Raw genomic sequence first — 18,200 nt, 5'->3', positions numbered from 1 at the left:
TTTTACCTAATTTTAATAAATCACGACATACGAACAAATTTGCAATAATCTAAAATAGCTTTGACATATTTTCGCAATATTATTCGCTTACTTGTTTTTCGGATGAAATTGTGACTTTTTACACAACCAGAGTACATTTGTAACTAAAAACTTTTACGTATTTTTAACAACTCATGACATTAAAACCAATTTGTAATCTAAAATTGTACGAGAAATAGCTTTCACATATTTTCGGAATATTATTAGCTTACTTCTTTTTTTGTTGAAATTGTGACGTATTACACAACCAGAGTACATTTGTAACAATCTAAAAATGTTTACGTATTTTTAACAACTCATGACATTAAAACAAATTTGTAATAATATAAAATTGTACGAGAAATAGCTTTCACATATTTTCGCAATATTATTAGCTTACTTCTTTTTCCGATGAAATTGTGACTTTTTACACAACCAGAGTACATTTGTAACAATCTAAAAACGTTTACGTAATGTTAATAAATCACGACATACGAACAAATTTGTCGTAATCTAAAACTGTACAAGAAATAGCTTTCACATATTTTCGCAATATTATTCACTTGTTTTTCCGATGAAATTGTGATTTTTTTACACAAGTAGAGTACGTTTGTAACAATCTCAAAACGTTTACGTATTTTTAACAACTCATGACATTAAAACAAATTTGTAATCTAAAATTGTACGAGAACTAGCTTTCACATATTTTCGGAATATTACTCTCTTATTGTCACAACTTTTTCCGATTAAATTGTGATGTACTAAACAACCAGAGTACATATGTAACGATCTAAAAAAGTTTACGTATTTAAAAACTCATGACATTAAAACAAATTTGTAATAATCTAAAATTGTACGAGAACTAGCTTTCACATATTTTCGGAATATTACTCGTTTATTGTCACAACTTTTTCCGATGAAATTGTGATGTACTAAACCAGAGTACATTTGTAACTATCTAAAAAAGTTTACGTATTTTGAACAACTCATGACATTAAAACAAATTTGTAATAATCTAAAATTGTACGAGAAATAGCTCACATATTTTCGCAATATTATTCGCTTACTTGTTTTTCCGATGAAATTGTGACACAACCAGAGTACATTTGTAACGATCCAAAAACTTTTACGTAATTTTAACAAATCACGACAGACGAACAAATTTGCAATAATCTAAAATTGTACGAGAAAAAGCTTTCACATATTTTCGCAATATTAGCTTACTTCTTTTTTCGATGAAATTGTGACGTATTACACAACCAGAGTACATTTGTAACGATCTAAAAACTTTTACGTAATTTTAATAAATCACGACATACGAACAAATTTGCAATAATCTAAAATTGTACGAGAAATAGCTTTGACATATTTTCGCAATATTATTCGCATACTTGTTTTTCCGATGAAATTGTGACATAACCAGAGTACACTTGTAACGATCTAAAAACGTTTACGTATTTTTAACAACTCATGACATTAAAACAAATTTGTAATAATCTAAAATTGTACGAGAAATAGCTTTCACATATTTGCGGAATATTACTCGCTTATTGTCACAACTTTTTGCGATGAAATTGTGACGTAATACACAACCAGAGTACATTTGTAACGATCTAAAAACGTTTACGTATTTTTAACAACTCATGACATTAAAACAAAACAAAAAGGGGTTTGAAAAAACGGGAATTCTGGGAATTCCTGGAATGTTTTTGAACTTGAGAAAATGACAGTTTGAATGTCCAGGATGAGTGGAATATGTTGAAGGTAGAATGGTTTGAATTGGTTAAAAAAATGTGGAAATGGTGGAAGTTTGAAAAATGGCCAATTCATTTTGAATGGGAAAAAATGTTGCGGAAATTTTTCAGTGATATTGCTAATTAAGTGTTTTAGTAATGCTGCTGCTAACTAGCACATTTTGCATCCTAGTAAGAGTTGAAGTAACTAAAGCAACACATTTTGACACTTTGTTGTTGCTTTGAAGTGAATGAAGCTACATGAATTCTAAGTGGTTTAGTTTCTGTTCCACTCCAGGCCTGAAGGTGTCAGTACGGTGCAGGCTTATCTCTGTGGAATGATTTGTTGGCTTACATAAAAACTGCTTCTTCTTCTCCTCGGGGAACTGGTGGAAAACCTCCCAGAAGAATCTGACGGTGGGATGAGTGGCTGAATATTCTCCTTTGTACTCTGCGTTCTGTAGGACACGTCAAACATTCAAATGACATATTTGGGATAAAATAGTATTTTGGCAGTGTGACCTTTTCCATCTCGTCCCAGTTGTAGTTGTTGTTGCCCACCACCATGGCCATCAGCTCGGATGGTTGGAAGAGCGACAACACGTCTCCTCCGCACACCTTCAGGAAGCCCGAAGCGAAAGCGGAATACTGATCGCTGACGGAGTCGCAGAACACGTAGCGGAGGTACGCCTCCACAAACTCCTTCCTAAGAGAGGAAAAAAAAGAAAAGACAACCAGAGAGATTAAGTTAATAAAAATATTTTTTTTCCTACAATAGCAGTAATATATATATATTACTTATATATATTATGGTATTGTCAACACGTTATTTTTAACACAATAATAATGATATTGTCGACACGTTAATATTTTTAAAACAATATTTTCAACACAATAATAATATTTTCAACACAATGATATTTTCAACACAATAGTAATGATTTTATCAACATGGTAATATTTTCAATACAATAATAATGATAGTCAACACTATTTTTAAGACAATATTTTCAACAATAATAATATTTTCAACACAATATTTTCAACAATTATATTTTCAACACAAGGATATTTTCAACACAATAATATTTTCAACACAATAGTAATGATTTTATCAACATGGTAATATTTTCAACACAATGATAGTTAACACGTTAATATTTTCAACACTAATATTTTCAACACAATGATTTTATCAACACAATAGTAATAATTTTATCAACATGGTAATATTTTCAACACAATATTGATAGTCAACACGTTAATATTTTCAACACAATAATTAGGAACATTTTAACACTAATATTTTTAACACTAATATTTTCAACACAATATTTTCAACACAATGATATTTTCAACACAATAGTAATGATTTTATCAACATGGTAATATTGTCAACACAATAATAATGATAGTCAACACGTTAATATTTTCAACACAATGTTGAATATTTTAACGTTAATATTTTTAACACTATTTTCAACGCGATATTTTCAACACAATGATATTTTCAACACAATATTTTCAACACAATAGTAATGATTTTATCAACATGGTAACATTTTCAACACAATATTGATAGTCAACACGTTAATATTTTCAACACAATAATTAGGAACATTTTAACACTAATATTTCTAACACTAATATTTTCAACACAATATTTTCAACACAATGATATTTTCAACACAATAATGATATTGTCAACACAATAGTAATGATTTTATCAACATGATAATGTCAACACAATAATAATGATAGTCAACACGTTAATATTTTCAACACAATAATTAGGAACATTTTAACACTAATATTTCTAACACTAATATTTTCAACACAATGATATTTTCAACACAATAATGATATTGTCAACACAATAGTAATGATTTTATCAACATGATAATGTCAACACAATAATATTGATAGTCAACACGTTAATATTTTCAACACAATAATTAGGAACATTTTAACACTAATATTTCTAACACTAATATTTTCAACACAATATTTTCAACACAATGATATTTTCAACACAATAATGATATTGTCAACACAATAGTAATGATTTTATCAACATGATAATGTCAACACAATAATAATCATAGTCAACACGTTAATATTTTCAACACAATAATATTTTCAACACAATAGTGATGATTTTATCAACATGGTAATATTGTCAACACAATAATAATGATAGTCAACACGTTAATATTTTCAACACAATGTTGAATATTTTAACGTTAATATTTTTAACACTAATATTTTCAACGCGATATTTTCAACACAATATTTTCAACACAATATTTTCAACACAATAGTAATGATTTTATCAACATGGTAACATTTTCAACACAATGATAGTTAACACGTTAATATTTTCAACACAATATTTTCAACACAATGATTTTATCAACACAATAGTAATGATTTTATCAACATGGTAATATTTTCAACACAATATTGATAGTCAACACGTTAATATTTTCAACACAATAATTAGGAACATTTTAACGTTAATATTTTTAACACTAATATTTTCGACATAATTAATATTTTCAACACAATGATATTTTCAACACAATAGTAATGATTTTATCAACATGATAATATTGTCAACACAATAATGATAGTCAACACGTTAATATTTTCAACAAAATAATGTTGAATATTTTAACGTTAATATTTTTAACACTAATATTTTCAACAGAATAATATTTTCAACTCAATATTTTCAACACAATGATATTTTCAACGCAATAATATCTTCAACACACTGATATTTTCAACACAATAATATTTTCAACACTATTTTCAACACAATAGTAATGATTTTATCAACATAGTAATATTTTCAATACAATAATAATATTTTCAACACAATAATATTTTCAACACTGACACTTTCAACACAATAATAATGATAGTCAACACGTTAATATTTTCAACACAATAATGTTGAATATTTTAACATTAATATTTTTAACACTAATATTTTCAACAGAATAATAATATTTTCAAAACAATATTTTCAACACTGATATTTTCAACACAATCGTAATGATTTTATCAACATGGTAATATTTTCAATACAATAATAATGATAGTCAACACAATATTTTCAACACAATTATATTTTCAACACCGATATTTTCAACTCTAATATTTTCAACACAATAATGATATTTTCAACACAATAGTAATGATAGTCAACACGTTAATATTTTCAACACAATAATGTTGAATATTTCAACTTAATATTTTTAACACAATATTTTCAACAGTGATATTTTCAACACAATACTATTTTCGTCTGGGTTTGTCCTTACCTGTTGTGTTGGTCCACGCTGACGTGCTGTCCTCCTGGGATCAGCTCCTTCACCTCCGTCACGCTGTAGTTCTCTCTGGTGATCTGAGAGCAGCTCATTCAATATGACAGGACGCTTGACATTTGACCAAGAAGAAGCACTCACTGCAAAGTTGAGAAGAAAAGTCTCCTCCACGTCGCTTCCTTCATAGTCCAAAAGTTGCTGAAGACTCCTGCGGACCCAAAAGTTCCACACTGACCTGCCAAAACCTTGCAATGATAAAGGTAATAAAACTACATCCACTAAAATAGACAATTGAGGCATGGCGTGGTCAACTTTGCTCTTTGAACTACACCCCTGGTTCCCACATGGTTATTGTTTTAGCTTTTTGAATGATTAATTCAAAAACCTGGAAGTTGACAAGTAAACGATACAAAACGAAGAGGAGCGTCTGGAGTTTTGTTTGTTGTTGCCGCAGCAAGCGGGAGCAGGAGAAAGTAGAGGAGCGTCAAGCTGAGGCTTCATTAGGAATCTACATGCGCTTTTGAAGTAACTGCATACCTGCCAACTTTTGAAATCAGAAAAACCTAGTAGCCAGGGTCCAGGGGCCGCAGGCCCCGGTAGGTGGGGGGTTCAGGGGGGCTTCCGACGCAAAATGATTGATTGCATTCAGACAGGTTAAAATGTTGCTAAAACCATCACTTTTCTATCAGTCACAGTGACTTTTCAAAACAAAAATATTACAGCAAAAATCATATGGGTTGATTGACATGTTTATTCTGTAAGCTAACTTCAATAGTTTGAAATTATTTTGACAGTTAATGCCAGTTATCCTGTCAACCCTTCACAAGACTTCAATTTGTTAATTGAAAGTATAAACAGTATAAACACTTTTTACAGTAAACAAATGGTAAAACAGTACTAAACAATTCCATTAAAAAAAAAAATTGGTGTCATTAACTTTCTGTCCAAGCTTGTATAATCTACTGCCTTGTTCAATTGTAAAAAATATTCTGTGCCTAAAATTCACATTTCTATCACAATTATCATACTGTAAACATGGTAAGCTAACTTCATTAAAGTTAATAGTCCTGTCAATAGCATGGAATTACAATTCAAATGTCGTTTTTTTGTAAGCCTTTCAAAAGAATTCAAAATATGAAAAATTAATGAAAATTAATTTAAGCCATCAGACACTTGAAAAGTGGCACATCACATCTCTAATGTAATCATTTTAACTTTTCAACAGAAATAGCACTGCAAAAATATTAAGGACATACTTCTGTATTTTGGTAGTTATGCTGTCAACATTTAACAAGATTTCTTCAACTTGGACTTGAAAGCATAAATAGTATAAACACTTTTAACAGTATAACAGTACTAAACAATTCCAATAGATAACATTGGTGTCATTACCTTTTTGTGGCTAAAATCCAAATTTAGCAACGGCATTAGACTTGTGTTTTTTTGTCCCAACGTGGTCTTTTACATCGCTAATTCCTCCGTGTCCGATCGAAAAATCTTGTCTGCACGAGGTGCAATTCGCGTAGTTTTCACCCTTTTTGGAACGGATAATTATTCCCGGATAGGCTTTTGAATATTCTTCACGGAATGACTGCAGTTTTCTTTTCGGTTTAAGACTCGTTTGCGATTTTTCTCCGGCTGATTCCATGATCGTTCGCTCGTTTGGAAACAATGGCAACTGGTGCCTCGTGCTTGGCAGCGGTGCTATAAATAGCCTCGCGCACGGCATTCGGAATGGCTCGATAGGAAGTTACGGGAAGCAGTGTCGATTGTCATTGTTGTTACGCGATTTCGTGAATAAAACTTAAAAAAAAAAAATTGTTTTAATTAATGAAAAACCGTATTTTTTATCACTGCAACCGTAACCTGGAATAGGTTGATGAAAACCGTACTAATTACGGGAAAACCGGAGTAGTTGGCAGGTATGTAACTGACAAGTCAACATGTTTCCCTGAGTCGTTCAAAAATGAGACTGTAGTAATCTTAAAATCAACAAAAGTGTTCAAACCCTCCTCTGTCTGAGCCTTCCAGCGCCAAAATCAATGAGCAGTCATTTCCTGTGGTTTCTTATGTAATAGGGACCCTTCCTGCCCATGTTTTTGGACCCGGGAACAAGCACAGCTGAAGTGTTCGGAGCACGTTAACTCCCAAAAGGGGACCTGTTGCCGTGACAACAAGGGGGAGGGTAGTTACCGGGCCTCAGTGGGCGACAGCTCCTCCAGGTCGTCCAGTACGGGCGCCACGTCCAGCAGCTTCTTGTAGAGGACCAGAGGGAAGTGGAGGTCCACCACTGTGGAGTTGTAGATGGCCAGACCGCAGACGATGCCGATGAGGTGAAACCAGTTCTGCTCCACAAAACACTGCACAGGAGTCCACATATTAGTCGTTTGTTCAATGACTACAGAATCACCATAGCCGGAAAGTAGGCTTGTCATACCAATATTTTGGTACCGGTACCAAAATGTATTTCGATACTTTTCTAAATACAGGGGACCACAAAAAAATGGCATTGGCTTTATTTTAACAAAAAAATGTATGATACATTAAACATGTTTCTTATTGCAACAATTTAGTCCTTAAATAAAATAGTGAATATACTCGACAACTTGTCTTTTAGTAGTAAGTAAACAAACAAAGGCTCCTAATTAACATAACATAATAATTAACATAATGCATATGTTCCTTCTTGACTGCACTTAAATGTAGAATATATTTATATTATTCATATATTATATATATAATATATATATTATATTATTATTTATTATTATTGTCTATTGTGAGCCAACTGTGGTGCTGAATTCCCCCCAGGGATCAATACAGTACTTTCTATTCTATTCTAATTAATCTGCAGACGTATGCAATAATTATTGTATCAAAGATACTGAAATTCTACGACATAGTGAATTTGCAAACAGCTAAAATTATACACAAAGCAAACTATAAGCTGCTACCCAAGAATATACAACAATTCTTCTCAAAAAAAGAGGAGAAATATAATCTTAGGGAGAAATGTAATTTAAAACATTTGTATGCACGTACAACACTTAAGACCTTCAGTATATCAGTATGTGGAATTAAATGATGGAATGGATTAAGCAAAGCAATCAAACAATGTACTAATATGATCCACTTCAAGAAACTCTTCAAACTTAAAGTGTTTACAAAGTACAAAGAAGAAGAACCATGATAAACATTCTGAATTTATTTAATTCATCCATTCTTTCTTTCTTTCACTCTCAAAATAATCTTACTTATCTCATCATATGAAATCTAACTTACTTCACCAATTATTATTTATTTACTTATTTTATTGTGATTACTTATGGAGTATATTGTGAATAAATTGAGAACAGGAAGTGAACAAAAGTTTTAGCAACTGTTATGTAAAAGAAAAGGGGTAGGATTAAATAAGCTCTGCTTCTTCCTACTCCTTTTCGAACAAGTTGAAAAGAGAAACTGGAGATTGTGATGTATCATCTTGTATGCATGCATGTTCCAAATAAACTCAAACTCAATAACATATTGTTTCATTTTCCATTCTATTATTTTGTCAAAATGATGACAAGCTGTAAAAAATGATTAATCCACTTGTTCATTTACTGTTAATATCTGCTTATTTTTTGTTTCAACATGTTCTATCTACACTTCTGTTAAAATGTAATAATCACTTATTCTTCTGTTGTGTGGATACTTTACATTAGTTTTGGATGATACCACAAATTTAAGGTATGGATCCGATACCAAGTAGTTACAGGATCATACATTGGTCATATTTAAAGTCCTCATGTGTCCAGGGACATATTTACTGACTTTATAAACATAATATGAATTTGGCCCTAGTGTGTGAATGTGAATGTTGTCTGTCTATCTGTGTTGGCCCTGCGATGAGGTGGCGACTTGTCCAGGGTAGAAAATGGATGGATGGATAGAAAAAAGATTTTGTGATGATAAAAAAACTTTGATGTAATCATTAGGGGTGTAACGGTACACAAAAATTTCGGTTCGGTACGTACCTCGGTTTAGAGGTCACGGTTCGGTTCATTTTCGGTACAGTAAGAAAACAACAAAATATACATTTTTGGGGTTTTTTATTTACCAAATTTGCAAAATCTTCCACCAAAAATATTTTTCTCAGTGGAATATTTGATGTGAAGTAATGGGAACCTTGGATAGGTCAATAATTCATAATAACATTGATTTTGATTCAATATTATGTTTTGAGCAATGACAGTTTGAAAGAAAAAAAAAACAGCTTTGTTTTATTAGTCAACATTGCAACTTTTTCTAAATTACATTTAACCTTTAACCTTTTTATTTCACTTTTGTTATGTTTTTTTGTTTATTTTAATAGTATTTTTAGAATGTGCCGTGGGCCTTTAAAACATTAGCTGTGGGCCGCAAAAGGCCTCCGGGGCACACTTTTGACACCTCTGCTTTAGATAATAAAACATAAATGTGATAAATCTATGGATAAAAAGCAGAGCCTGGCAACGCATGCGTGTTTATCATAACTCTCTCTCTCTCTGTCTCTGCCCCTCCCTCACCAATGCACAATTTGTTTTGTTTTTAACCCCTTCTTAACCCTGAACGTACATTGAAAATACACGCAACCCTAACTCAAAATGCCGGTAGCGGCATGCTAGCAGCTAACGGGCTAAGATAGACTGACCATACGTCCTCTTTTCACCGGACATGTCCTCTTTTGCGGAGCTGTCAGGGCGGAGTTTCTTAAATGCCTCAAATGTCCGGCATTTTGAGTAAACAATGCACACCTAGGCCCACGGTAGTGTGTTGTGCCTCGATGTGCATTGTTTACACAACGTGCGTTACGCTACTTAATATGTCCGTGTGGAAACTTGTTCGGTACACAACCGAACCGGAACCCCCGTACCGAAACGGTTCAATACAAATACACGTACCGTTACACTTCTAGTGACCATACTCGACAACTTGTCTTTTAGTAGTAAGTAAAGAAAGAAAGGCTCCTAATTAGTCTGCTGACGTATGCAGTAACATATTGTGTCATTTTCCATTCTATTATTTTGTCAAAATGATGAGACAAGCTGTAAAAAAAATATTAATCCTCTTGTTCATTTACGGTTAATATCTGCTTATTTTAGGTTTCAACATGTTCGATCTATACTTCTGTTAAAATGTAATAATCACTTATTCTTCTGTTGTGTGGATACTTTACACTAGTTTTGGATGATACCACAAATGTAGGTATCGATCTGATACCAGGTCGTTGCAGGATCATACATTGGTCATATTCAAAGTCCTCATGTGTACAGGGCTATATTTCCTGACTTTATAAACATAATGTGAATTTGGCTCTAGTGTGTGAATGTTGTCTATCTGTGTTGGCCCTGCGATGAGGTGGTGGCTTGTCCAGGGTGTACTCCGCCTTCCGCCCGAATGCAGCTGAGATAGGCTCCAGCACCCCTTCGTGACCCCAAAAAGGGACAAGCGGTAGAAAATGGATGGATGGATGGAAAAAAATGTTTGTGATGATAAAAAACATTGATGTAATCATAGTAGTATCGACTAGATACGCTATTGTACTTGATATCATTACAGTGGATGTCAGGTGTAGATCCATCCATAGCTTTTGTTAGCGGTGACACCGGTGAGCTATTGCATCCTCCTACGGTGTGTAGTGAAGCATGTTTAGCTATTCCTCTTTCTGCAGTGATAATGGTACATGTAAGAAACTTACTTTATTTGTCGCCATGGAGGCGAAGATTAGTGATTTAGAAGTAGCTAAAACACTAGCCATGTCTTAAAGCACCTCTTCCTGAGGGTGTTTCAGTGTTATAACTTCACCTTTATCTTTACTTTTTAGGTCAAAATGCATCCGTTCTCCCTTTTCTGTCTACACACTGTGTCTGCTTGTAAGTACTCTGTGATTGTGTGCTGCCGAACATGCTCCCCTGCTCGTAAAACCAGCAATGTCACGACGTGACGAAGCGCCGTCTGCCTGGGAACCGGTACTTTCCAAACAGATTATAGTACCGTTTTTTGATTCATTGGTACCGTGATACTATACTAGCACCGTACAACTCTGCCTGAAAGTATGGTTTATAATAATAATAATAATACCTGGGATTTATATAGCGCTTTTCTAAGTACCCAAAGTCACTTTACATGTAGAACCCATCAATCATTCACACCTGGTGGTGGTAAGCTACTTTCATAGCCACAGCTGACCTGGGGTAGACTGACGGAAGCGTGGCTGCAATTTGCGCCAACGGCCCCTCCGACCACCACCTGTCATTCAATTCACTGGTGTGAGTGGCACCGAGGGCAAAGGGTGAAGTGTCCCGCCCAAGGACACAACGGCAGAGATTTTTGGATGGTAAGAGGCGGGGAGCGAACCTGCAACCCTCAGGTTTCTGGCACGGTTGCTCTACCCACTACGCCATGCCGCCCCAATAATGTACGTAAATGTAATAGTGTATGTAGAGATGTCCGATAATGTTTTTTTTGCCGATATCTGATATTCCGATATTGTCCAACTCTTAATTACCGATTCCCATATCAACCGATACCGATATATGCAGTCGTGGAATTAACACATTATTATGCCTAATTTTGTTGTGATGCCCCGCTGGATGCATTAAACAATGGTACAAGGTTTTACAAAATAAATCAACTCAGGTTATGGAAAAAAATGCCAACATGGCACTGCCATATTTATTATTGAAGTCACAAAGTGTATTATTTTTTTTAACATGCCTCAAAACAGCAGCTTGGAATTTGGGACATGCTCTCCCTGAGAGAGCATGGGGAGGTTGAGGTGGGGCGGGGGGTTAGGGGGTAGAGTTAGTGCTGCAAGGGGTTCTGGGTATTTTTATGGGTATGTTTATGTTGTGTTACGGTGCGGATGTTCTTCCGAAATGTGTTTGTCATTCTTGTTTGGTGTGGGTTCACAGTGTGGCGCATATTTGTAACAATGTTCAAGTTGTTTATACGGCCACCCTCAGTGTGACCTGTATGGCTGTTGACCAAGTATGCATTGCATTCACTTGTGTGTGTGAAAAGTTGTAGATATATTCTGTGATTGGGCCGGCATGCAAAGGCAGTGCCTTTAAGGCACGCCCCCAATATTGTTGTCTGGGTGGAAATCGGGAGAAATTCGTTAGAATGGTTGCCCCGGGAGATTTTCGGGAGGGGCACTGAAATTCGGGAGTCTCCCGGGAAAATGGGGAGGGTTGGCAAGTATGACTGGGAGACGCAACTGCTCTGTACTTCTCCCTACGTTCGTGCACCACTCCGTTTTAAAAAGTCATCAATTTTACTTTTTGATACCGATAATTTCCGATATTACATTTTAAAGCATTTATCAGCCGATAACATCGGACATCTCTAATTGTATGGACTTACTTTATCCGAGAACCACAGCAGGTTGGACTCTGAATACTGCGTGAACATTCCATAAACAGGATCCAGCAGCTCCTTCAGCAGGAGCAGGAAAAACTCTTTAGTCACGCCGCCCGCGTCCACAGCCTCCTCACCGTCAAACGTCACCTAAGGGCCAATTATTATTATTTCAGTTTCGGAAATACATTTTTCAACTCTCACCTTGAGCGGCTTCTTGAAGTCCACATCAAAATACATGGTGAGCTCCCGCAGCGTGTCGTTGACCAGATGCTCCCTGCGCACGTGCAGCACCAGGTACAGGTTCCTGAATGGCTGGGGCTCCAGCGTGAGCACCCTCAAGACGTTGTGGATGTTGGCGTTGCTTACTGCCATCTTGAAAAGTATGCATGCAATTTAAGTTTATTGAATATTGTGTACGATGCATATCACAGCATATAATAGCAATGCCCTAAACACCATGTAAATATTCCCCCTAGTGGCCAGAAGCAGTAAAATGGCATCTTTGAAATCTAACGGGCAATATGGATTTTAGTATTACTTGGCTAATATTATTATTATTATTATTAGTAGTATTATTATTGGCTGAATTTCGTGAAAAAGTATGTGATTGCTATTGCATTTTATTGTCGATCACAAAGGCCGATCTTTAAAGGTTAATTTGTGTCGCTCTTAAAGTATTTTTTAAACACTCAATTCATGAAATACAATGGTTTGCGTTTGAACTTTGTGAACTGATTTTTTTGTTTTACATCAAATTATGCTGGAAATGTTTTTGAATTAAAATGTGAACAAAAGTTGTATGTTTAAAAATTTAATTTGTTAAAATTACAGTATTCTTAATGTCCCTGAAGTGAGTCTTGACTTTTGAAGCAAGAAATATTTCTGCACTGAATTTTCTTACACTGAATTTTTTACACTGAATTATGTGAATTTAATTTTTTGACATCAAATTATGCTAGATTTATTTTTTTAAATAAAAATATGAGCAAAATGTGTTTGTTTAAATACTTAGTTTGTTAAAATTACAGTATTCTTAATTTACCTGAAGTGAGTCTTGAGTTTAGAAGCAACAAATATTTTTGCACTGAATTATTTTACACTGAATCTTTGTAGTTTCTTTTTTCTACAATGAATTTTTGTACACCAAATTTTTTTCACAATGTATTTTGGTAGAATGAATTTTCATACACCGATTTTTTTTTTACACACTATTTTATTTTTTTACAGAATTTCCATACACTGAATTTTTAGTTGTTTTTTTTTACAGAAAATTTGTATGCACAGAAATTTACACACAATTTTTTAAACTGAATTCTGACACACTGAATTTTTAAACACATATGTTGCCCACAAATGTTTATTCAAAGAAATTGTCAGCATCATTTTAAGTAAAAAAAAATCAAATAAAATCAGTTCACAAAATTAAAGCACAAAAAATTCTGTGTCAAAAGAACCTTTCGTAATTAAGACAAATAAACCTCCATTCTGATTGATCCCCCTCGGTATTTATTTTAGTCCCCCAGCTGACAAGCGGCTAGCAGCTAATTGTGTCTCCATACAGTGTGGAGCCACTCCTCTGAGCTAAAAATAATCACCTTCATTACAGCAATTAAACTGAATTACCGAGTACCATTATCACTGGAGGACAATGCTGAACATGTTACTCACAGAGGAAGAGAATAAAGAAATAATTTAAATATTGTGTTGATATTGTTAAGCTGTCAATAGCACTCACCATAAATAGAAAAATGCACAGTTATTACGTGTGCTTGGTATCGATAGCGGCCAATCTATCGTATCAGAATTGGCAACATAAAATTATAATACTAATTATGACTTGTATATTATTCTTATTTGTATTATTGCGAAATATGATAAAAAAATACAAAATATAAAAAAATTGTATTTGTATTATTGCGAAATATGATAAAAAAATACAAAATATAAAAAAATTGTTAAATATGATGACAAAAAATTTGAATAAAAAAGAGAATAAATAATAAAAATAAGACTAACATTAAATCAAATAAAACATGGGAAAATAAAGACTAAAATAAGACTAACAGCAGCATTAATTTAAATGTATTATTTCCAGCAATATTAGAGGAAGTATTGAAAGTCACCTGCATTTGCAGCTCGGCGTCTGTTTGCAGCATAGTTGTCTTGGCTTGTGCATTCAAAATGAACGGGTAGGAACAAAGGCTCACTGAGGGGAAGTCTATCTGCTGGGTAGAGAAACAGCCTCTGCTTAACATAACCTTATAATAAACCAGATCAAGTGCAGCCTGTTTGCATCGAAACTGGACTGTTACCTACTTGAGAATTGGAAGAAGACGATCCCAGTTCCTGCAAAACGGTGATAAATGGTTGTAAAATTAATGATCATTTAGAGGAGTACATAAACTCACCTTTTCAGCCTTGTTTAGAAACCACTTGAGGTAGTCCTCCTCCATGTCGACCAGGTTGTTGACGTCGTGGATATAAAAGCGGCTGTACTCCACGTGATTGGCCTTCTGGTTCACCTGGTGATGTGCAGCCCAGAACATGCGTCAAAGGAATTCCCAACCATGTTGATGTCTTATAAAAGGGGCAGCCTGTGTGCAGACCACTCCTGATACCTCCAATACAGCTATTGCCTTCTTGTGTAGTTAACAAAAAAAAACATCAGGAGGTTTCTGACAGCTACACATCCCAATGTGCAGATTGGAGACCCCGTTGTGTACCGTATTTTTCGGAGTATAAGTTGCACCGGCCGAAAATGCATAATAAAGAAGAAAAAAAAACATATAAGTCGCACTGGAGTATAAGTCGCATTTTTTGGGGGAAATGTATTTGATAAAAGCCAACACCAAGAATAGACATTTGAAAGGCAATTTAAAATAAATAAAGAATAGTGAACAACAGGCTGAATAAGTGTACGTTATATGAGGCATAAATAACCAACTGGTATGTTAACGTAACATATTATGGTAAGAGTCATTCAAATAACTATAACATATAGAACATGCTATACGTTTACCCATACTTGCCAACCTTGAGACCTCCAATTTCGGGGGGTGGGGGTGGGTGCGGGGGTGTGGTTGGGGCGGGGGCGTGGTTGGGGCGTGGTTAGGGGCGTGGTTAAGAGGGGAGGAGTATATTTACAGCTAGAATTCACCAAGTCAAGTATTTCATACATATATATATATATATATATATATATATATATATATCCCCGCGACCCCGAAGGGAATAAGCGGTAGTAAATGGATGGATGGATGGATGGATATATATATATATATATATATATATATATAGCTAGAATTCACTGAAAGTCAATTATTTCTTATATATATATATATATATATATATATAAGAAATAATTGACTTTCAGTGAATTCTAGCTATATATATATATATATATATATATATATATAAATAAAAGAAATACTTGAATTTCAGTGTTCATTTATTTACACATATACACACACATAACACTCATCTACTCATTGTTGAGTTAAGGGTTGAATTGTCCATCCTTGTTCTATTCTCTGTCACTATCTTTCTAACCATGCTGAACACCCTCTCTGATTATGCATTGATGTGTGGCACGCACAAAAGTGCTTTCATCAAATGCACTAGATGGCAGTATTGTCCTGTTTAAGAGTGTCACAACATTGCTGTTTACGGCAGACGAACTGCTTTACTGTAGACGTTCTTTATATTGTGGGAAAGCGGACTCAGGTCCGCATGGAGCTGGAGGGGGCGTGGCCTTCAGCTCCGCCTGAATTTCGGGAGATTTTCGGGAGAAAATTTGTCCCGGGAGGTTTTCGGGAGAGGCGCTGAATTTCGGGAGTCTCCCGGAAAATCCGGGAGGGTTGGCAAGTATGCGTTTACCAAACAATCTGTCACTCCTAATCGCTAAATCCCATGAAATCTTATACGTCTAGTCTCTTACGTGAATGAGATAAATAATATTATTTGATATTTTACGCTAATGTGTTAATCATTTCAAGTATAAGTCGCACCCCCGGCCAAACTATGAAAAAAACTGCGACTTATAGTCCGAAAAATACGGTATTTGTTTTTGTGTCCTACACACAACCGGTAACCATAGGAGACTTTATAGTCGATTTTTTTTGGTCTGATTTTTGTCAGTGTGCACAAGTGTTGTCCTAAAACCAGTATTTAGGTACCGGTACAAAATGTATTTTGACGCTTTTCACAATAAAGGGGGCCACAACAAATGTCATTATTGGCTCATTTTAACAGAACATCTTATGATACATTCTTATTGCAATTGATAAACAAACAATTTTGTCCTTAAATAAGATAGTGAACATACTAGACAACTTCTCTTAATAGTAAATAAACAAACAAAGGCTCCTAATTAGTCTGCTGACCTATGCAGTAACATATTGTGTCATTTCCCATTCTATTTTGTCAAATTTATAGCGGTAAAACATGGATTATTACCGTATTTTTCGGACTATAAGTCGCAGTTTTTTTCATAGTTTGGCCGGGGGTGCGACTTATACTCAGGAGCGACTTATGTGTGAAAATATTAACACATTAGCTACTACCATATAATCACAGCAGTATGATGATTCTATCTGTCTACATTAAAACATTCTTCTTCATACTGCATAAATATATGCTACTTTTAAACTTTCATGCAGAGAAGGAAATCACAACTAAAAAAAATCACTATTTTTTTCATACGGTGTTGATGTGGAAATGTTTGCCTCGGCATTTTGATGGTGTGGGCGTGTGGCACCGAATGGAGATAAGCGTCTCGACAGACGTTACAATATTTGAACAATGATGACGAAAACTGTTTTCTCTGTCGTGTCCGTGTGTTCAAAATTGTTATGCGCTTATTTTTTTATTTGATTTTGTGCGTGGCATAGATTTGCCGTGCGCAGAGGACGCTTGAGCAAGCGCGCACCTTAGCGGCTGCGCTAGCATCACAGCTAACGTTAGCCATGTCGCTACCTCTTTGCTCGGGGAGGGCGTATACGTATGTGACGTATGACGTGACAGTATGTGACGTGTGTAAGAAGGTGCGCTCGCTGTCTGTGAGAGGGAGACACAGGAAAGAGTGAGAAGAGCCTGTCGTGTACTGCCAGCAGCTAAAAGCAACTGCGTGAGAATCCACACACCTGTGGATGTGTTGAAGGTGTGCTGGAAAATGTGGAACGGAAATTAGGGAGCAGCAGAAAAGTGGAATGTATTATTTAAATAGGTGCGTTGGAAAACACGGACCGGAGTTTTTTTTAAACTGGATCTGGATCGGCATTTTCCCATGCCTTGCCGATACGCATTTTTTTGCAAATATCGGCGGCCGATCCGATCCAAATATCGGATCGGGACATCCCTAATTGATATATATTGATATATAATGTAGGAACCAGAATATTAATAACAGAAAGAAACAACCCTTTTGTGTGAATGAGTGTAAATGGGGGGGAGGTTTTTTGGGTGGGTGCACTAATTGTAAGTGTATCTTGTGTTTTTTATATTGATTTAATCAATTTAAAAAAACTTTAAAAAAAACAAAAAAAAACGATACCGATAATAAAAAAATAAAAAAACAATACTGATAAGTTCCGATATTACATTTTAAAGCATTTATGTCCGATAATATCTGCCTGCCGATATTATCGGACATCTCTAATTTTTTTCCATAACTTGAGTTGATTTATTTTTGGAAAACCTTGTTACATTGTTTAATGCATCCAGCGGGGCATCACAA

At 34.8% G+C, this 18,200-nt stretch overlaps 1 protein-coding gene across 2 annotated transcripts in view; it reads right to left on the bottom strand.

Moving 5' to 3' along the window:
* The window catches only part of herc3 (HECT and RLD domain containing E3 ubiquitin protein ligase 3), a 51,461-nt gene that overhangs the window by 849 nt on the left and 32,412 nt on the right, over nt 1-18,200 (bottom strand). The window contains exons 15-24 of one of the 2 annotated variants that reach the window (XM_061922918.1): nt 14,875-14,988; nt 14,783-14,812; nt 14,590-14,691; nt 12,668-12,838; nt 12,470-12,613; nt 7,277-7,443; nt 5,225-5,291; nt 5,081-5,163; nt 2,274-2,457; nt 2,107-2,209 (exon numbers count right to left, since the gene is read on the bottom strand). In XM_061922918.1, the coding sequence (XP_061778902.1) occupies nt 2,107-2,209; nt 2,274-2,457; nt 5,081-5,163; nt 5,225-5,291; nt 7,277-7,443; nt 12,470-12,613; nt 12,668-12,838; nt 14,590-14,691; nt 14,783-14,812; nt 14,875-14,988 (1,165 nt within the window). The remainder of the gene's footprint in view (nt 1-2,106; nt 2,210-2,273; nt 2,458-5,080; nt 5,164-5,224; nt 5,292-7,276; nt 7,444-12,469; nt 12,614-12,667; nt 12,839-14,589; nt 14,692-14,782; nt 14,813-14,874; nt 14,989-18,200) is intronic. The other variant, XM_061922920.1, reaches the window with a different exon arrangement.

This window comes from Nerophis lumbriciformis, linkage group LG27, assembly GCF_033978685.3.
Source record: "Nerophis lumbriciformis linkage group LG27, RoL_Nlum_v2.1, whole genome shotgun sequence".
Taxonomy (NCBI): domain Eukaryota; kingdom Metazoa; phylum Chordata; class Actinopteri; order Syngnathiformes; family Syngnathidae; genus Nerophis; species Nerophis lumbriciformis.
Note: the sequence above shows the minus strand (reverse complement) of the source record. Positions and strands in the feature narration are given on the sequence as shown.